The sequence below is a fragment of the Andrographis paniculata genome, unplaced genomic scaffold, assembly GCF_009805555.1.
Source record: "Andrographis paniculata isolate CXL003 unplaced genomic scaffold, ASM980555v1 Contig60END, whole genome shotgun sequence".
In the NCBI taxonomy this organism is placed as follows: domain Eukaryota; kingdom Viridiplantae; phylum Streptophyta; class Magnoliopsida; order Lamiales; family Acanthaceae; genus Andrographis; species Andrographis paniculata.
In genome coordinates, this window is record NW_026137596.1 from 7,655,113 (window position 1) to 7,676,705 (window position 21,593).

The 21,593-nt window shown below is 36.5% G+C and overlaps 2 protein-coding genes and 1 long non-coding RNA gene across 3 annotated transcripts; all 3 read left to right on the top strand.

Moving 5' to 3' along the window:
* Positions 1-191: 191 nt before the first annotated feature.
* Positions 192-6,201, top strand: LOC127260021 (uncharacterized). Its single transcript, XR_007840617.1, has 3 exons — positions 192-288; positions 1,587-1,655; positions 6,121-6,201. It is a non-coding gene; the product is annotated as an uncharacterized LOC127260021 (long non-coding RNA).
* A 701-nt stretch (positions 6,202-6,902) lies between these two features.
* Positions 6,903-9,830, top strand: LOC127259853 (uncharacterized). The gene is made up of 9 exons (XM_051287464.1): positions 6,903-7,103; positions 7,324-7,419; positions 7,502-7,591; positions 7,718-7,816; positions 7,915-8,223; positions 8,316-8,378; positions 8,468-8,552; positions 9,410-9,549; positions 9,641-9,830. Exons 1-8 carry the CDS (start codon positions 6,903-6,905, stop codon positions 9,508-9,510), a joined length of 1,044 nt encoding a protein of 347 aa, XP_051143421.1. The 3' UTR covers positions 9,511-9,549; positions 9,641-9,830.
* An 8,517-nt stretch (positions 9,831-18,347) lies between these two features.
* LOC127260185 (uncharacterized) lies at positions 18,348-20,502 on the top strand. The gene is made up of 3 exons (XM_051287887.1): positions 18,348-19,172; positions 19,565-19,719; positions 19,809-20,502. The coding sequence occupies exons 1-3, from the start codon at positions 18,578-18,580 to the stop codon at positions 20,064-20,066; spliced, it is 1,008 nt and encodes a 335-aa protein (XP_051143844.1). The 5' UTR covers positions 18,348-18,577; the 3' UTR covers positions 20,067-20,502.
* The last annotated feature ends 1,091 nt before the right edge of the window (positions 20,503-21,593 follow it).

Genomic DNA, 21,593 nt, shown 5'->3' on the forward strand with positions numbered 1-21,593 from the left:
TATCTAAATAGTAAACCCTACCCACACCCGCCCTCCCCCTTTCTTCTCCAACGCGAAGTTCATTCTTTCTTCGTCCTCTTCTTTTCTCTTCTGCAAACTTGCTCAGCCGCCAATGCCCTCTAGGTTAAAAATCGATAATGTGATAACATTTTTCTCATATTTGTTTTTTAATTTATTTTTCTTCCGTTTGCAGTTTCATTTGCGTTGGTCGCTGGTCGATTTCTCCCCGCCGCAGCGTCCCGTTGAAGTGAGGGCTTTTGGAACACGTCTCCGGCATCGACCCATCAGGTAGGTGGTTTCTCTAGCTTCTCCCTTCTTTTATTTCTTATTGTCCTCCTTTCCTTCCTTGCCATGCCCTCGTCGGTGACTTTCGTTTATTCTATTTTGCGTTTCCATTCTATTTGTTCATTGCTTGTTGTTGGGGTTGGTTTTTCAGCCACAACAACCAATGGCTGATAAGTTTGAAAGATTTGTAGTATTTTACATTGTAGAATGTCCTCTAGGTTTGATTTTGAAGCTCATTCTGTTAGATTTAAAATATGCTTTTGTATATTTTTACACACTGAGTCATATATTTGGAAGTCTGATGTTTTGTTAGAAGCAAACTCTGGTATTGCGTGATCCACCATGTTGGTGATGTGTTTGTAACACAGATACTGAAAATTCATTTAGCCAGCAAAGTGCAGTACTTTTGAATTTTTTACATTGTTAATTGTAATTGTATACAATTGTGCCAAGTGAATTTATTGATTAAGTTAAGTGTGATGTTTTGTGTTGTTTGGTTTATGGAATTTGGGCATCCTACACTATGATAAATATATGCGAAATTCCAATGGTGTATGGTTCTGTTTCAATTTTCATGAAGATATGACGGCTTCTCTGTTTGTGTAATTGTATTGCATTTCAGTCATCTATAAGGCTGCTTTTTGGAATATATGGGAAAGGGTGCTTGTGTTGTAGATTTTTTGGATTTGAAATTTTTTGAATGGAAAAAGGTTTTTTGGATATTATGTTTTGAATAGAAAATAGGTGTCGGATGTGATAATTAAATAAAGGGAAGATGATTATCTTAGTATAGATTATATGATGCAACAAGATTTTTTATTAAAAAAAAAAAAAACCAAAGTGCACACAGAAGCAAAGTTAATAAATACACTATATGATTTGATGGTTTTGTGAATTTTATTTATTTATTTATTTATTGGTGTACCCTCCTAAGACTTTCACTCATTTTATCTTTTCATCCTGCAATAATTGCAATGAAGTACAAAAATGATCTACCAACACTATCCAATATAAACAACTTTGAATTATGTTATTATGTGTGGATATTTAAGTAAGTTTCATTGGATTCTACAGCATAATATATACTGATTCAGATGCATATATTGTTAGATAATGATACATACATATGTTGCATAATATGAATATGATATCATATCTACACTCTAAGTATTGGCTCCTTTGTCGGAAACAACACCATTTTTTTGGTTACGTGGTTGTATGCGTCGATTTTTCGGAAGCAACACCATTTGTCCTATTTTTACTGAAAATGAGTGCATATTTAACTTGTGTTTTTTTTACAGGATACTAAATTGTGGAGACAAAGGCGTGCAGTGTGAATTCAGGATAAGCAGACTTGAGTTTAACGGAAGGTCGGATTTCTTTTTAATGCATTTCCACAGTACAAAGCTTCTAAGTGTTCTATGTTTTCTCGAGTGGTGGTGTAGTTAAGTGTTGTGTGCATTCCCACAAACCTGAATTATTCTTTGGACATCAGATTTGAGGATTTTTTTCATATTCGTACAAAAGGGCTAAGAAAAATTTAGAATAGTTAGAAATTTTTCTTGACACAAGTAGGGTATGGATAATGCTTGCTGCTCTAGTATCTAGAGATGAAGCTCAGAATTTTTGGCGGAGCATAGAAATCATTCAATTCTCATTAAATGGCATCCATAAAAGGTTCTAAAGTGGAGATAATGGTTGATTTTAAACCATGGGCCTTAATGTTGTGATGAATGTTATGTTTTACTTATAAATGCAATACATGGACTTATAGGTACAAAAATGCAGTTTATTAAAGCTGATGCTATAACTTTGTTCTTTTAAATTGAGGGTGCAAGCCCGTATCAAGAATTAAACATTACAAGTTTGAATGCATGTTTTGTTGATGGAATCACATGTATATTGTCTTTTTAGATGGATAGGAGTTGGATAGACAATGCGAACCATATCTCGGCTCAATATTTGGATGGGGTCAGGGCTTTCTTAGATTTTGCATTCAAATATAGGAACTCTGATGCTTCCATCTATTGTCCCTGTACGTCCTGTGGCAATCGCATAACTAAATCTCGTAGGGATATCTTGCTCCATTGTATTCGCTATGGATTCGACCAATCCTACAAGGTTTGGACTTGTCATGGGGAAGGAGAGGTGAACTATGCGGCTGCAAAAGACAATGTTCCAATGCGTTGGGAGGATGAACTAGATCTTCTGTTGCAAGAGTGCGCAACCACAGAGGACACCAGGCCGGGGTCCAGTAACACTGAACCTCTTAGTGATAAGGAGGATGAGCATATACATCGTGACAGTAAGGGGTACAAAAAAATGTCAGAAGATGTAGAGAATGAGCTTATACCAGGGTGCAAAAAAATGAGCAGACTCTCATTTATCGCTCGCCTTTTGCACTTGAAGGTTTTGTGCCACTGATCTAATAAATCTATTGACTTTTTGTTAGAGTTGTTAAGGGATGCACTTCCAGATGATGTTGTCCTCCCGAAGAACTTCTACGAGGCTAACAAGATCACGAAGGACTTGGGGTTCACATGTAAGACTATCCATGCATGGATCAACAATTGCATGTTGTTTATCGGGGAAGATGTTCACCGTGATTCTTGTGTTGTGTGTGGGGAAAAAAGATTCACACAGGGTAAAGATAGATCTCCCGTGAAGAAGTTGAGGTACTTTTCGTTGATTCCCCGATTGCAGAGATGGTTCTTATCTTCCAAAACTGCATCATCTATGCGATGGCATGCCGAAAGGCATGTCGATGATGGCAAGATGCGTCACCCAGCAGATACTCCTGCGTGGAAGGGGTTTGATCATCGGTACCCCACGCTTTCTGAGGATATTCGCAACGTACGCCTTGGGTTGGCCACCGACGGTTTCAACCCCTTTGGAAATATGAGCGTTAGCTACAGCATTTGGCCCGTAGTACTTGTGATATATAATCTACCACCATGGCTATGCATGAAGCAACCATCGTTCATCCTTTGTACAATTATAGATTGTCCTCAAGGCCCGGGGGATCGGATCGACGTCTTCCTTCAACCTTTCATGGATAAGTTGAAGGAGCTTTGGTATGACGGTGTTCGGACATACGATGCAAGAAGCAAGGAGGACTTCCAAATGCGAGCTGCGTTGCTGTGGACCATCAGTGATTTTCCAGGTTATGGTATGTTGTCAGGGTGGCAACTCGTGGGGCGAATGCATGTCCTGTTTGTGGTGTGAAAACTCATTCCAGGTATCTAAAAAATGGCCACAAATATAGCTACTGTGGGCATCGAAGGTTCCTACCGAGTGGGCATAGAATGCGCTATGATAAGCATGCATTTGACGGTATGATGGACTTTGAGACAAAGCCGTCTCGCTTGACTTCCAATGAACTGCTCCAGCAGCTTTAGGATATGCGAACTGAGTACCGTAAGGTTGATCTTATTCAGAAGCTTGATGCACAGAGATCCCGAAAGCGTATCCGGGAGGTAGATGTGAATCAACGTACATGGAAAAAAAAGAGCATTCTGTTCAAGCTCCCTTATTGGGCCGAGAACGAAGTACGTCAAAACCTCGACTTGATGCACATTGAAAAGAATGTGTGAGAATGTATTGTATACATTCTTGGGGACTAAAGGAAAAACAAAGGATAATCTCAACACAAGGAAAGACTTGCAGTTACTGCAAATACGCACTTCTTTGCACCCGGTCTCCGGCCCGAGGGGTTCTATATACTTGTCTGCTGCTATGTACACTATGAGTAACCCAGAAAAATGAATCTTGCTATCTGTGATGAAGGATCTACGACCACCTTATGGATTCAGTTTGAACTTATCCCGTCGTGTTAGGGTACAACAACAACAACTTAGGGTCTTAAGAGCCACGACTGCCACATTCTTATGCAACGACTTCTTCCTATTGCAGCCCGACGGTATACCCTTGTAACACAATTATATTACTTAACCCAAGTCACGCTTCGTCTTAACATAATTAAAGGTGCCACTTCATCACTTCTTACAAGTGTCTTCCCAAGAATGTTGTGCTCGTGTTGATTGAACATTGTAACTTCTTCAATTCTGTGTGCTCAACTAGCAACACAGTTCGTGAGCTGGAGCGAATACAAGAAATAGTTTCGTTGACATTATGCCACCTTGAAAAGCTATTCCCACCTTCATTCTTCGATGTGATGGAGCATCTGCCAATCCACTTGGCTGAGAAGGCAATGGTCCACGATCCGGTGCAATACCGGTGGATGTATCCGATTGAGAGGTACCTTGGTACTCTGAAGAGGTACGTACGGAATCGGGCCCAAACTGAGGGTTCTATTGCACATGGATACCTTATGGAATAGTGCATGACCTTCTGCTCAAGATATCTTGAGGACATAGAGACCAAAGAGAACCGGGGTGTTCAAGGTGATGAAGAAGGGACACAACAAGAGAAAGGATTATTTGGTTCTAGGTTTAACCTAGATTACAATACGATGCGTCTGATTCATGGTTACATCCTACGAAATGTAGATGCAATAAGTCCGATACGAAGGTTACTTCACCTCAACTTCACAATACTTGTATGCATTCTTTATTGATGTTCAATATATTCCAATTCTCTTTTTGCATTGTAGGATTCACGTTGATAGTATTAGGTCAAGTCGAGGTCGCGCACCTCCACGTGAGGTGCAGCGCCAACACAACGAACAATTTGCGTCATGGTTTCAATCATATATGAGTATCCTCTACCAGTAACCCTACACGGGAACGCCCCAAAAACAATTTTGAAACCATGAATCTGAACATCAACTACTTTACGTCAAATGTAGGTAGATGATCCAACGTATAACGATGTCTGCCCAATCTCGGATTGGATACGTGCATTGGCCCGTGGACCATCGTGTAGTGTAACACGGTACTCTTCGTGCATTGTTTCTGAAATACGTTATCGGGTTAAAGATCCGGATTCGGGAAAGAGGACACAATGTGCAGGTGTTATGGTTACGGCAGATACAGTAAGTTACGCCTCTGCTAGGGACCATAACCCACGAGAAGGTTCTGTGGCATATTACGGGATTTTTACAGACATTGTAGAGGTGTACTATGATAATCTACAGAAGTACCTTCTTTTAAAATGTGATTGGGTGGATCCGGAGAGAGGTGTTAAAAAAGATGAGTTCAAGTACAAGCTTGTGAACTTCAATCATCTGATGTACCCGAAGAACTTGCCCACTGATGAGCCATTTGTCCTGGCAACCCAAGCCAATCAAGTTTGGTACATTGCAGACCCAGTTCAGGAGGACTGGAGTGTTGTTGTTCCGGTGACTCGGCGGGACACATATGATGTGTATAGTACAATCGATCATAGATTCAGTACTAGGTTCGCTTAGATGACGGAGGCAACGCCAGAGAAGCTGCCGACTATTGGCTAAAGGAAGACGTTGAGGGCCAGCTTCTTGATGGAACAACACAGATTGACAATGCAGAGATTTCAGCTCGGCATTCGGAGGAAACCTTCGAAGATGAATATGCTTAGTGGTGAAGGAAGATAGCGGACATTTTTTACTGTATGTAAATATTGCTTAGTGAACGCCCCCATTTTGATGGTGTGACAACCACACTTCATTTTTGAGCTCCAGGGTCAGAATAAATTTTACATCTCAACATATGGTACTTTTTTTGTAAGGGTGTATCAGTTCAAGTACGCCTAAGGTAACAACTTTGCGTCAATCGTCTCGTTTCATCAACTCTGTTTTCTATCGTTGTATTTTCTTCGTCAGCTACATGCATTGTTTGTTTTATTATGTTGTGACTTTTTTGTTGTTTCGCACAACTCCCTAATGCTTATATGTTGCAGGTTATGGCAAAAACTCAACAAGGTGTCGTAGGAGGGTCCCAAGATCCGACTGGTTCGCCCGTAAGACTTGTTACCCGGGCATCCGCACACAATAGCCCCGTAGAAATAGAACTAATGTAGCTAGCAGGAACCCATCACCTATGCGGAAAACTGCAAAAAAAATGACAAAACAAAAGGGAACGCGGGTCTCACCATTGCTTCGACAAGTTCGCTCCATCACATTAGAGTGGGAGAAAGGGGGCAATATACATGCTCCCACCAAATCAACGATATCGTCCGCTCGACGGGCAGTGCTTCAGGATTCGGAAGGGCCTGCAGAGGTAATGTTATTCTTTTACGTCACTTGGTTCTTAACTGTCATTGACATAAGTCCGTAATGTGCTGACAATATTAAACCCAACAGGAACATAATGCTAGGGATATCCCAGCCTCCCTTGAGCCAAATCCAGCCATGCAGGATGAGGATGAGACAATACCCCCCGCACAAGTAGATGACGAAACAATCCCACCAACGCAAGACAGGGAGACTGCGGAGAGTGATATGCCATTCCTGGGTGGGGAATTGGGGCCCGACCTTATGGCCATGGAAGACACAGAGGCGGGTGATATGGCACACTTGGATAAGATAACATCAGATGGCGTTTTGGAAATCAGCATTGACAGTTTATATCTTGCGTTAACTAAAGACGAAAGTGGTACACACGCTCCTTATAATAACATGTAACATCTTTTTTGTATTAGTTGATTCCTCGAAGAAGAAACAGGGAAGGGGGGCAGCGAGAATGCCACATGGATGGGGAAAAGATCACAAGATGCTTGTATTTACATCGCCGGATGGAAAAAGCATTGTTGGACCTGACGTAAACGAGTACAAGACCGCTATTGGGGTGATTGCGTGCAATGGAGCTCGACTTCCTCTGTATTACCCGACGTTTGCTGAAATACCGGAGAGAAAAAGACAGGGTGCATGGATGGAGGTTCAGGTGATGTAACCTTCGTTAATTATAAATTCCTTTGATTTTTTTAGAGTTCTATTTACTCTCATACTATCTTGTCTGGACGGGGCGATAACCACGCCACATGTCCTACTAGAGCAACAGCGGATTACCAAACTCAGCAGAGAAAGTGGTCTTGGCTGACTTACGGGAGGTTTGGAGGCATTGGAAATACAACATCAAATCAACTTACTTCAACCCAATCCAGGATGACAACGAAGCATTGAAGAAGGTTCCTTCAAGCCGGATTGTGGCCGATCAATGGCCGAAGTTGGCCGAGTACTGGCAGGACGAAAAAGTTAAGGCATGGAATAGAGACGAACAATAATTTGAATATTATATTGGCAGAGTCTTATTTGAGATCTATATAATTCATATATATGTAGCTTCAATCCAAGAAAAATGCATCTAATGTACTAAAAAGAAGCTTCCCGCATCGTACTGGGCGGAAGTCCTTCACGACTCTCGCTGAGGAGGTACCTTTTATTGCAATTAAGAAATCAGTCCAAATTTCTTTGTTTCTATGTTATGCTCTATCCATACGTTTTCCTTTTGTATAGTTGATGGGTTTTTCAATGACACAATGCCTTGTGTTGATGCAGATCAAGGCGAAGGGGAAGGACCCCGATAGTTTAGAGATATGGATATCCAGTCGGACACAAGGCAAGGGAACAAACAATCAACAAACCAAAGAGATATTGGTATAATAAATTCATTCCCCATGTTAATACAATTTAGACATTAACTACCTCTATAACTATACGTGCAAGGTCGGCCTCAGTTGATTCTTTTGTTGTAGACATATTTGCAGAATGAGCTAAACAAGATTCCGCCGGAAAGGCGGACTCCAGCTGTTCGGGAGACTCTTTACCGACGGGCTCTTGGGGGAAAGACCAAAAAACTCTCAAAGGTTGACAGTGCCGCCAGTTCAGCTCATCCCCGCAGTGAGGCAACTGGTTTAACAGATATTGTAGCATTCCAGCAAGGGTGGGAAGAAATGCATAGCGGACTTGCAGAGTTTAAGGAAATGATGACTGAGTTCAAAACCATCAAGGCTGATGTGTATGCATTCATGCACAGAAACTTCGGAGCAGTTAGTGGCCCATCTGTAAGTATTCTTAATATTCATACTTTCTTTAATTGCATCCTACGAGCTTTGAATGGCTAAAAAATTCACTACGATCCGTTTATTCTTCATAGGCCACAACTCGTATTGATATGGTCTCTGAGCTTCTTAGGCCCGTCTCTGAATCACCTATGATGGTATGATTTTGTGAAACTAAGTGTCAACTTTAGGCTAACCTTCATTTCCAACTTGTATGCTTCCAACTCTTCTGCAATATCTATTGTAGGTTGGCACCCATTTGCTTATATTATCTCGTACCGGAGAGAAGAAAGTTGTTGCTAAGGGACTTCTACTCAGCCCCTCTACACCAGGTTCGTGGCATGGTGCCTTAATTTTATTCTTTTGAATCCTTCAATATGATGTTCATACCGCATTGTCGATGTTGTGACTGTACAGGTCTCATAGTGCAGTTGATTATGGTTTTATTAAGTATGGGCATCTTTAATTTGACATATGTGGCAGTTAAAGTATTGTGTATATATAGGTTGTTATTGTAGGGACAGTGGCTATGTTGGTGTAATGTTGATTCTGTGCTGATCTTATATTTTTCATCGCTGACATGACATTGTTTATGGCTATGCTGTTATTATACTATTTAGGCGCACACTACAGTCCCAACACCGATGAATGGATGCTTTATTATTGAGTATTTGTGTAGTCCTGACCTGCACACAATAGGTTTTTTTATGTGATGAAGATCACTAGCATATATTTTGATTTATCAGTGGTTGTTACTCTGAACTTGAACTCATCTGCGGGGTCTGCTTATATTTAGCGCATAAATGATAATTAATCTCCAATGGCATGATACTACAACACATACATGGAGCAGCCCGGGTTTGGGGGTAACCGTAAGGAATTATTAATTATTGAAATTATTATTTTAATATTGTACATGATCAACTGCTTTACGTAGGTTTTATTTGTGGATGGCTGGTTTATAGTTCGAGTTGCAAACGAATTGAAAATTAGAAAGTAGTGTAGTTTGGTGCCTAATTAATGGGTCAAATATCATGTATCGTAGTACATGTCCGAATGTACATACTCGTGATATATAAGTTGGGAATTATACACTTCAAATAATTTATGACATGTTTTACGTACAGTTTAATGTGTTGATATATACGGTGAAGTACATACTTTTAAATTGCTCTTGTGAATGTTGTAGGTGACACACTTTCCCTGGTCAAGGTTTTCGTTACATCCGCCGCAGTCCTGGACACACCCCTTATTTTGCCGACAATTGCTGGCGCGACTACCTTTCGCTAGGTGGTCGGTGAAGATCCTATTGAGTGGAACTATAAGGATGTATGGATCGACTTTCACAACTTTCACGTATGGCTTCCGAAATTAAAATAAATATTACTTAAACTAAACCTTATTTTGTTTGTAATTGCAGCTCATGCGCCACTCCTGAAGCATATCGACTGGTTCCTTTATGTTTTGTCTCTATTTTCATTATGAATTGCATGTCGTGGATGTGCTTGGATGGTAGGTTCTTATGGCTATGTGAAATACCTATGGAATAGATGCATAGAAATTTGGATGTATCTTTTGTGTGGTAAGAATTGTTGCTATGGATTGATGGATTTCCCCACTTGCTTATTACTAGGTTGGATGTTTGAAATGCTTGTGTTTGACGGAACATAATGTCGAATTGGAGATGTTGCTAGCCTTGTTCGATTGGTTAATTTACTTTGTTGTTTGCTGGAGGATATTGACTAGTAAATATTGTTATGTTAATATCCTATGTTGGGATTTCCTTATAGTGTTTATTGTTTGCAATTATGGCCGATCGTAATATTTATAGCATGGTTGTATAAGAAAGATCACAGCAGGTTTATTTATTACGCACAAATTCAATTGTTCCACAACAACTCGTTTTTATGAAACGCTATTTTTTCATAACAAAAATGAGAAATGACGTAACAAAATGTTTGTTTTGGTGTTTGTTGTTACGACCGGTTCTGTGACCATAAGAATGGATATTTTTGTTAAGGGTTCAATGACGTAACAAAAAAATAAATGACGTAACAAAAAAATGAAATGTTGTAACAAAAAGTTGTTTTTCGACATAACAAATATGAAGGGATATTTTTGTTACGGCCGGTTTCATCACCATAAGAGAATATATTGTTTATTACGGCTTCAATAACGTAACAAAAAATCATAAAAAAAAGCGTACTCTGAAAAAGGATCAGGGTAAAATATTTTGGTAATGCGAGGCATTGTTGTAACAAATATCGTGACTAAAAGACCTGGCACACGCGTGGGAAGCTCGACTTTTTATTACGAGGAAAAATTTGTAACAAATATCGTAACAAAAAACTTGCCATAAGGATCGTTGACCAAGAGTAGTAGTTACGAAAATGTGCATGGCAAAAAAATTTGTTTCGTGAGTACACATTACGGATAAAAGTCGTCACTAATGCGTAGAAAATACGCAAATTGCACGAAAATTGGCTTTTTGTTACGAATTTCCGATTGTAGCAGAAAACTGTTTTTTTGGTAGTGCGCGCATGCAAGGATTGTTCTATGATAATTTACTTTCACAGTATTGTATATTCTACTTCATATTGATATATATGTAGGAATTTCGCATATGTGCCAATCATGATTCCTCAAATATAGATATGTATATCCTTTGCAAATACACAAATATACATGCAACGGCGGTCCGAAAGTTACAACAATGAAGACCCAAAATTTAGTTTTGATTAAACGCCAAATGATCTAATGGAAATATCTCAATAATTCAATACGAAAAGGCTTTGATACCAATTGTTGGAACTTATCAGGAATTTAACCTTAAGCCCAGGATCTACCGTGTCATAGTAATTGAGATAAAAATAAAGCAAAATAAATCTAATTTTATTCCTCAGCATAGTCGGATTCAGATCTACAAATCAATGGAGGGTTTTGTGCTTTTAAAGCCTATGGCGCAACCCTTTCTGAGAAAACCGCTAGGATTTCTGCCGTAACTCTTACGATGAGATATGAAAAGTAATGGATGTTGCATCTAGACCTGGGACCACAACTCTATTTATATCCCTTATTATTAATTGGCTTCATCACCCAATTAATAAGTTACTGGATTTCTGCACATAGGAGGCTCGTACTTACTAAATACATTTAAGCCCAATAAATTAATAAAGCTTAATGTTATTAATAGCCAAAATAGTTGCATTTAACCCACAATTAGATTTTTAATCCAACAATATGATAGAAGGGAATTGAATTGACCATGATCCCAATCCTAATCTGTGATAAAAGCCATCTCGGCCGTTGATTACAAGTTAGCATCTGCAAGATTGGACGGTGGGGAGTTAATTCTCTAACTACCAATGGCATATGTCACTTTTAAGAAGCTGAGCCACTGCCATAAATAGGATCCATCTTGGAGCTCATTTATCAAGATTTTACAATTTAAAAATCGCATTTCTATGAGAAAGAGTTCAAACCGTAAGGAGTTCTTGACGCTAGATGCTGATGGATGGCAGAACTCGTGAGAGGAGTCGCGTGCTAGCTACCCGATCCATTTAAATTTTGTAGTTAGATAAATTTTCTAGTGTAATTCGCATTCAATACGTAGTTAACTTGCAAGCTTAATTCCCAGTCAAATATATTTTTCATCTAAATAAGTACAATATGTTTTATATGTAAAGAAAACACACGAAGAAAAAATAATATTCTACCTTACATTTTGGGCAATCAATTCGAGTTTCTGGTTCACTTAAAGGTACATACTCTTGATACAAATTTCTATACACCTTGAAAACTGTATCCGCGTTGTGGTGGCCATTTGCCATACAGTACTTGCATTTATCGCATCACATGCTACACAATATCTATTCAAATCAAACTCATGGGCCAATCACAAGTTGAAAAAAACTCGTTTCCAAAAATTGATTGACCCATTTGCATCTATGCCTTGATGAATTTTATTATCAACCTACAACATCAATTCAAACAACAAAATGTTAGAACTCCAAATATTATTGTACGATCAAAAGACATACTCCCTTCGTCACAATTCAATTGTCCTATTATATCATTTTTGTCTGTCCCAAGACAATATTCTCATTTCTATGAATAATCATATCATAATAAAACATCTACTTTTTTTTTTATTATTATTACACAAATGTCAATACTTTTTACACTTAAATAAAATGATTATTGTCAAAGTATCCATAATGATGTTATAATTATTTAACAAGTATTCAAGTGGGGTGACAACTAAATTTAAATAAAAGCAAATCGAAAAAAATTTCATGAAAAATAAGATCAACTCTATCGACTATCTATTGCATTGCAATTACTATAAATTCAAGATCTCTTATATATAAAGTTTACTGTAAAATTTATTGTACCTTAATTTTTGAGCAGTCAATTAGAGCCTCTAGCTCACTTAAAATGAATGACCTCTTGATGCAAATGTTTATGCATCTTCAGTACCATATGGCCGTTGTGGTGGCCACTTTTCACACAATACTTGCAAGTTACTGCCTTCCATGTTAGACAATATCTATTCAAATAAATCTTATCGGTTTGACCTTGTTGAAAATAATTCATTTTCAAACAGCGAATCACCCTATCTCCATCTATGCCTTGAATTTCATCGTCAACCTACAATATCATTTCAATAAGAAAATGTTTAGAAATAAAAAAGTATTGTATGATTAAAACACATTTATGTGTTTTATTATCCTTACACTAACAATGTATCTTACTTCTAAAGTAAATGAATGTATATATATATCATACCTTTCCCACAATATTGAGTGATGAAGAACTCATATTTTAAGCACTTGGTGAGTTTTATTTGAAATATTGCTGCTTTGATTAAATTGAATGGTCATTGTCTAGGTATTTATAATAATGGGATGAACAAGCTCATAAAAATCTACCGATGTATTTTTATTAAGAATAATTAGTAAGTGCTATACTAAATAAGTAATTTAAATATAATTTCTATTTTTTAAATCATAAATAATGAACATACTATAGTAGAATAAATAATTTTGGTTCGATTTTTAGCAAAATATACAATTATAATTGTTTCCTATTAATGAACTGTAGCTTCTTTTTAAAATTTGAAATTCAAAATTCAAAACAAACACCTTATTTAATTTTTATTGACAACTAAGTAATTATTAAAATAGTAGTTAGTGTAACAATTTATTTTTACTTCCGAAATCAAATAAAAATGTAATGTTTAATACATGGAATGTATTTAAGATACAATATATTAATAGTAACGATATTAGTATTTATAAACATATTGATTTAATGTAATTATTACATAGCGTTCCATGTGAGTTTTATTTTAAATTTTTCCAACTATCATATTATTTCATCTTACAAATACCTTATAATAGAATTATTTAAACCAAACTCAAACCCAAGAGCTAAAAACATAAGTGAAATTCTTTGAAGAATTTTTATTTCATTAAAAAATTATTGTATAGTATTATTATTTTAGAATTGTTCTATGAAATAAATAAATAAATAAATGATTTTAGTTTCAAATGATATTACTTGCTTTTAGAAAGTATTAGTTTCTCGTAATTTAAAACCTTCCGCTACAGTACTGACACGTTAGACATCATGATATTACTTGCTTTTAGATGCTATGATGGTACTAATTAAATAGGAACTGCTAGATCTCATCTCTTTGATACGGTAGGATAAATAATAAGCAAAACAAAACTTGCACTTTTGTTATATACCATTATGTATAAGCAAGGCGAGAGCACATAGTTATTACGAAAGAGGACAACGCCAACATATAAACACAACAATGAGATGTGCTTTTTATTAGTAAGTTGATGTTCAAATTATTTACTTTGGATGTTTCTCATCTATAAAACTAAACAAGTGTATAATTCAACTACTCTAAAACAATTTGTAATTTTTAGAGTTAAAATTATTAGAGCTACTCATTCAATACAATGATATAATTCATTGTTTCTGCATATAGAAAAAGACATTTAATTTATTATTTTTGCAAAAATAGAAAATTTATTTCTTATAATTCAGTTACAATTTTTTTTTTTTAATGACATGAAAACCCGCAGCCGCTACCCGAAAGTGTGCATTGGATAATTCAGTTACTATTGGGGAGTAGAATATGCGATGAGAGATAACCCAAAATATATACTTAGAGAACATATGATTCGATAGAATAGAACACAATATATATATCACTGGAGAGTACAATATATATTACTAAGAACATATGAGTTCTAACAAAAAAAATATAAACATATAATTTTCATCGGTACATGAACTTTGAAACTTCAAAATTAACAAAAATTCTTCTAAAAAACAAAAATTCCAAATTGACTTTTCTATTGATTTTTTCTTCTAAATTTACAATAATAGTCCCTCCGTCCCACTTAATTGTCCACTATTTCTATTTCCCTCCATCCTACGTAATTTGTCATTTTCTTTTTTGGAAACACAATTATAAACTTTAATCACATTTTAAAATTCATAATTTATAATTTTTTTTAATTAAACTATTTAGTCATCTTAATGTTAATCTAAAATTATTTTTATTAAATCATAAATATTTTTACTAATACACTTCTTAATTATTCACTAATTACACAATATCTAAAACTCCGTTCCTAATCTAAATGAGACAAATTAGTCGGGACAGAGGGAGTATTTGTTATTAGAACACAATAAAAGAGAAAGAAGATGTATAACATAGAAATACTTTACAGAAAAGATCACATAGATTTTGCCCAGGTGGGGGAATTACAATAACTAACTCATGTTACGATTTTGCCATGTCTTCAATCTCCACCATTCAATTAACATGTAATTTGGCGGAATAAGGCTAATTGTCATGGAATCCGCCTCCATTTAAAACATAAAAATTTTTATATTAATATTCAATGCATATCAAATTTTGATTTACTGGTAAGTGTTTGTGCGACTTTACTCTCAATGTCTTAAATGAAAAGGTAAAATGTCTTAATATTCAATGTATTTTTGTATATATGTTTGTGTGTTTTCGTGGATGGCATACAGGAACTCTGAGTGTGTCTTTCTCTCCATCTAATAGAGTGTTGAGAGGTTCATTCATGAAGGTTTGAAGCCGACGAGAAGAAGGATTCTTGGAGTCAAAACCGAAGGAAATAACCAACTGGTATTCAACCTTATTTTTAGCTTGGCCACTGCTCTATTGGAGCTGTTACAGAGTAGTAACACCCAGTCCTTTAGAACGCCGTAGGTTGGAAAGCCGAATTGGATAAACAAATTTTGTGTGTTATTTTCATTATTACACTAATTCAGTCATCGATTTGTGCACGAACACACACTGCAGGTTCAACCACACGAAAACCATGTTGTAAAGTTGTGTTTACGTTAAAATGTTTCACAGTTCCGTTGTGCAAGTAACTCGGAGGAGTTGGACCTCTTATTCAATTGGTGTACTAGTTTCCAAAATATGGTATTAGAGTAGCATGCTCAATACCCTGAGTAGGTTTGTCCGTGGTTCAAGATTAGTCTTAAAGCAACCTCATCCATTCATCCACCAGTTTTCGATGGGAACAACTACAACAACTAGAAAAATAGGATGGAGGTTTACATGTTAACCCTTGGTGTTGAAATTTTGGCCGATGAAAGCCTTGGAAAATGCCTTTTGAAGGGACTGCTGAAGTCAAGAAAACAAAACTCTAAAGAATGGAAAGTATGTTTGATGCTTTGAAGATGATAGATGAAGAAACCATGTCTTTATATTATACTCGATTCAAGGATGTGGTCAATCAAGCCTACACTCTTGGCTTATAATGCAATGAACAAAGATTGGTTTCAAAAGATGCTAAGAAGCTTGAATAAAAAAAAAAAAAATTGAAGTGAAAATGTCTCCACTTGAAGAAAAAATAAAACAAAGAATATGACTCTTGAAACCTTAAATAGTATTTTCATGACTCAAGAGATGAATGATGCTCTTTGACAATATGGTTTTGATATATATTCAAGTGCAGGGAATTTTAGTCGAAAATTTAAATATAAAGGTTTATTGTGAGCGATCAGATATAGCAAAAAGTTGTGGTTGAATGCCCTAGTAACCTGTGCTTGGGAAACTGACCATTTTTTATTCAAAATATTCACTTATTGTCGATAACCATAGATGAATTCATCATGATAATATTCCCGAGATGATCATATATGTTACCACGATAGAGCTTATCTACAATGTTACAACTAGGAATCATATATTTATAGCAAAATAGGGTCTTGCTTGGCGAATGATGATCAACTAACAATTGAAAAAAACAAATGTCCATATATAAAACAAAAATAAAGACATGGATTTATGTGTGCAATCAAAGCTTACACCAATTGTGTCGTCTTTTAGTAACAACATCTCTTAGATTGTATAAAATATATAACATATCTAGTACATCTTCTGAATGTTCATATTTCCAAATAAGCAGTACTGCTACAATCATAGGCGTGAGGACCCATACTACACAGAGCAGCACTCTTCAATTCAGCCAATAACTCAAGCTAGTAAGATCTTTATCCGTGAGCAACAGAAATCTATTACGAGTATTGCACTTTAATTCCAAATGTCATCATTAAAAATCATGGCTAAAAATACAAGGAAAGAGTGCGGGCGGCATGCCATCTCTTCCCTACTTCAAGTTAAAACAACCATCGCCACCACGACAACAACAAGTAGAAACTAAATAAATGAAAAACAACGGTTAAATACACATTGACAAAACATCTGGCAAACATTGATCAAATAACATTTGCTACAATCGAACACAAATATTCAATATCCAAGCCGAAACCACTGGAGACACATAGCAAAAGAGGACAACTTATTTAATGGAAACAAAGAAGTCCAACTACAAAGCAAATAAGGAAAGCCTGCAAGACCGGAAGTAGAACTAGATTTTTCTTTGGCAATGAAGATTGGAACTCGGGAATGATGGAGGATTAATCTGTGCTGCATTTTGGTTTCTCTCGTTGGTGACGGGGACCCGTAGAGAAAGAACAAGAATCAAGATGAATTTAGTGTAACACGTGCACCGAAACAAGTGGCCATCCACACTTTTAGAGCAAATTTAAGATTCATAAAAATACAGAATATATGTTAATAAAGTTTTATTACAGGTAATGAGCTCGAATAATATTGAGTTTTGTTTCGGGAGAGTTGGTCTGCATCGATTCGATATACAACTATTCAATCCAAAATGATTGAGTAACTTCAATCGACTTCAACCAATTGCATCAAAAGCCCCATGGAAGCTCCACGGAGTTATATAAAAAACAAAGAAAAATAGAAAGATAGTAGAAGAAAACCTTGTTAGAGGTGTTGTTGTAACTACAATTTGTAAGATCGAATTTTGTGTTGTTTAAATCCCGACAGTATCCTAACATAGAACATGATTTTTCTCGCAAAATCCGATAGCTTACTCATTTCCACCGGGTTTATTTTTCTTCAATATTTGAGCGTGCTTCTCTGTCAACAATAGGACTGAGACATCTGCATCAGCACAACATATTCCGAATATATTACTAATCTTCGAAAACTCTAATGTGTGTCGATTCTTGTCGGATACATAGCGCAACCGACTGGATGACAACATCGATTTCGAAGCGAATAGAGAGACCTGCAACTGGAGAATAGGTGAGTCTTCAAGATTAGCGAATCGTGGGCAAGCAAATGGCTGGTTCGATTTTGTAGTTGCCGAATTTTTTCTCTCCGGTTTCGCGCGAAGAAAACAATGAATTTCGAGATATTACAACACTTTGGGTGGGAGAGGAATGATAGAATAAACAATACAATAAAGAAGGAAGTGTAGTGCCAAAAAATTTAAAATAGTAATTAAATTTAAAAATTATTATGGAAAAACAAATTTAAACTCAATTATCCGTAAAATATATAATTATATTTTTTAAGAAAATATATGAAACGAATAGGAAGAATAAAAAAAACATTTTAAATGAAAGATAAGGAGTAGTATCTTTTTTATTTTAAATAAAAATATAAAAATTTAATGAGTAAAGAAAGACCCAATAATTTTCCCTTGTGAATGAAGGAAAAGCATTACCGCACATGACATCAAGTAAGTGAGAGAGAGAGAGAGGAGCATATGTTTGGTTCCATTCTCATTCTCGTTAGTCATTCCCACTCCCACCACCAAAAAGCGCTCTCTCTCTCTCTCTCTCCCTCCCCTGCTCCTCCAAGGGTTTCAATTCAATGATATAGCATTTGGTATAACTGATCGCATTCCCGGTTGGTTGCTTTGTTTGTTTGCTTGCTTGCGCGGAGGAAGAAATCAACCAATCAATCCTTAATCTGATGGGGAATTGCATCGGGGATGCCAAGAAATCGGCGGCCGAGATCGCGCCATCGGAGATGATTAAAAAGTCACCCAACAAACCGCTGATCAAGCTCTACGGTCCGCCCAACACCTTCGCCACTTCCCACATTCGGATGGCGCTCCTCTACAAACCGGTCACTCTCCGCTTTGTCCCCTCTGAGCTCCACCAGACCCCAACCCTGATGTACCAATCCGACGTCGTTTCAGGCTCCGTCGAAGAAATACTCTCCTACTTGGACTCCAAATTCCCCGACCCTCCCCTCGCCGGAGCTGGCAGCACCAGCAGCACCAGCAGCAGCATTTGGGGATGGTGCGGCGAGGCGACACCGGTGGTGGTGTCGGTAGTGCTCCTGCAGCACCGGAGTATGATCTGGCACCTGGAGAGGATGCTGAAATGGGCGGATGACCTGGCGGCGCGTGGTGGGAAGCTCCGCGGGGATCCGTCGATGGGGAGCCCGAGGATGGAGGTGAAGAAGTTCGGGAAGAGCTACTCGCAGCTGCTGCAGGTGATGCTGGAGCACGCGCAGATGGAGGAGACCGTCCTCTTCCAGATCCTCGAGGCCGCCGATCGAGGTACGCCATTTTTGCTGCTTCTAATTCTACTGTGGTACAAGGTACTACACTTTTGTTGTACGGTCTGCTTCGGTGCTTGTACCATTGGAGGTTCGCCATGTTTGCTTCTTCTAATTCCGCTGGGGTACAACACCTGCTGTACAATGTAGTACACTTTTGTTGCACGGTGTGCTTCAGTGCTTGTACCCATTGGAGGTTCGCCACTTTCGCTGCTTCTAATTCTACTTAGGTACAATAACCGCAATACAATGTACTACACTTTTGTTGCACGGTGTACTTTGGCGCTTGCACAATTGTACTGTACGGCTAGCACAAGGCTACAGATCTTGTTGTACCATCATTCCTATATTGCCCCTTCTTGGACAATGCTCATACTTTCTTCAATGGCGCAGGAGTCTGCAAAACGGCTAATGAAGAACACGCTCGGCACTTACCTATAATGAATGGAATCAAAGAAGAGATTAAGACAATAGGAGTGATGAATCCAGGCAGCCCTGAATATCAAGAGGCCTTTGCGAATCTTTCCTCTCGGCTGAAAAGATTAAAGGTTGATCCAATTATACACTATCAATCTATCACTCACTCAGAATAATTTGAGTTCCATTGCTGATGGTTTTGGTGATAATTGTTCTACAGGACAACTGCAGGCAGCACTTTGAAGAGGAGGAGAGGGATCTGCTGCCATTGCTGGAAGCCACAGAGCTTAACAAACCGCAGCAGGAGAGAGTGCTGCAGCAGTCTTTGGATGCCATGCGGGAGACCCATTCTAACTTGTTTCGGTTTTTCATGGAAGGTCTGAGCCCGCACGATGCAATGCAGTACTTGGACCTGATCAAGAGATACTGTGACAACGCCCGAGCGTCGCTCATGCTCCATATGATCGTTGGTGGATGATTAACAGAGCAGCAGGGGTTTGATGATCTGGTAATTTCCACGAATTTAATCTTGTGATGTGTTGATTTCTGGTGGCCTTCTAAATTTGCTTACATTACTACAGTCAGTCCCAAGTGGTACATTTCTAGTATTGTTCTTGAATCTTGGTTATTGCAGGGTGGGGTAGGCTAGGTTAAGATTGGTGATTGTAAATTTTTAACAGTTGTGATGTAGTAGAAAACTGGGGTTGCTTAAGATTAGAGTTGCTGATTTAGAATCTCACTTATAAAGTTTTGCGTCATGGCTTGAATTACTTTCTTCCAAGTAAAGATTGTTACCATGAAATCCAATCCATTTGGCCCTTTGTGGATACCGTCTCTGTAACAGTTCTTAGGTGAGCCTGTGGTTGTCATTTATTGAGTGATTTCAATAATACAATATGTGATTCATGATGTAATTTTTTAACGTAATTTTTTAGCAGTAAATTTGTGCTGATCCGTCAAGTTAGATAAATATGTTTGAGATAAGTATAAATATTTTTGATTATTTTATCCTTAGGACATAAGTTGATCCGGTCAAATCAACAGTTCCTACCCTAATTTTGGGTTTGATGATTGGTTTTACATCATTTAACATAGATAGAGATTAGCACTCGTAGATTTTGGTTGAGGGACTCAAGTCATTTGGGGGAAAATGCATTTGGAGGAAAATTACAAAAAATATTTAATTTTTATTTATATAAAATAATTATTAGACACTTCTTTAATATATAATTCATTATTATATTTATTTACAAATGATCCACAATTATTTACATTTAGGGGGTGTATTTCATTGGGATTTTAATGGATATTTTTGGATTTTGAAAAGTCTATGAATTTATGTGGATTTTTTTAAATGACAGAGTTTACGCTGACTTTTATGGATTTTAATAATTGATTTAGATGAATTTTTACGGATTTGATTGAATTTTTTGTGGAGTTATATGAATTTCGTATGATCGAAGAATAATAATTTTTTTATTAATATAAAATAATATAAATTTATATTAAATATAAGTTTTATAAATATAATATATTTATAATTAAATTTATTATATATTATTATATATTTATAATATAAAATTAATAAATAAATAATATATAATTATTAATAATATAAAAACATATTATAACATATATAACACTACTTATATTGTATATTAGTAATATTTTATATTTTATAGTTTTTAGTATTATATTATCATTCAATATATCAAATTATTTTTATATTTTTTATTAGTTATTGTTATTATTTATATAATCTTTTACATAAAAATAAATAAATATATATATAAATAAAGTATAAAAATATAATTTACGTTTTTTGAAATAAATATTAAAATAAAAAAGTAAATAAATATAAACTAATAGTTCAAATAAAAAATATATATATAAATATCTATTTCACTTTCACCGATACGACAATACAATGTATTCGATAATTTAAAAGGGAGAACGACAATATATTGTATTTAATAATTGAGAATAAAACAAAACAATAATATAT

Excerpts from the sequence above, each read along its gene's own strand:
- LOC127259853 (XM_051287464.1), top strand. The coding sequence starts at position 6,903 with ATGCCACATGGATGGGGAAAAGATCACAAGATGCTTGTATTTACATCG. Across the intron at positions 7,104-7,323 it reads GTGCATGGATGGAGGTTCAG|GATGACAACGAAGCATTGAA; the intron begins GTGATGTAACCT and ends AACCCAATCCAG. Across the intron at positions 7,817-7,914 it reads AACAAACCAAAGAGATATTG|ACATATTTGCAGAATGAGCT; the intron begins GTATAATAAATT and ends CTTTTGTTGTAG.
- LOC127260185 (XM_051287887.1), top strand. The coding sequence starts at position 18,578 with ATGGGGAATTGCATCGGGGATGCCAAGAAATCGGCGGCCGAGATCGCG. Across the intron at positions 19,173-19,564 it reads CCTCGAGGCCGCCGATCGAG|GAGTCTGCAAAACGGCTAAT; the intron begins GTACGCCATTTT and ends TCAATGGCGCAG. Across the intron at positions 19,720-19,808 it reads CTCGGCTGAAAAGATTAAAG|GACAACTGCAGGCAGCACTT; the intron begins GTTGATCCAATT and ends ATTGTTCTACAG.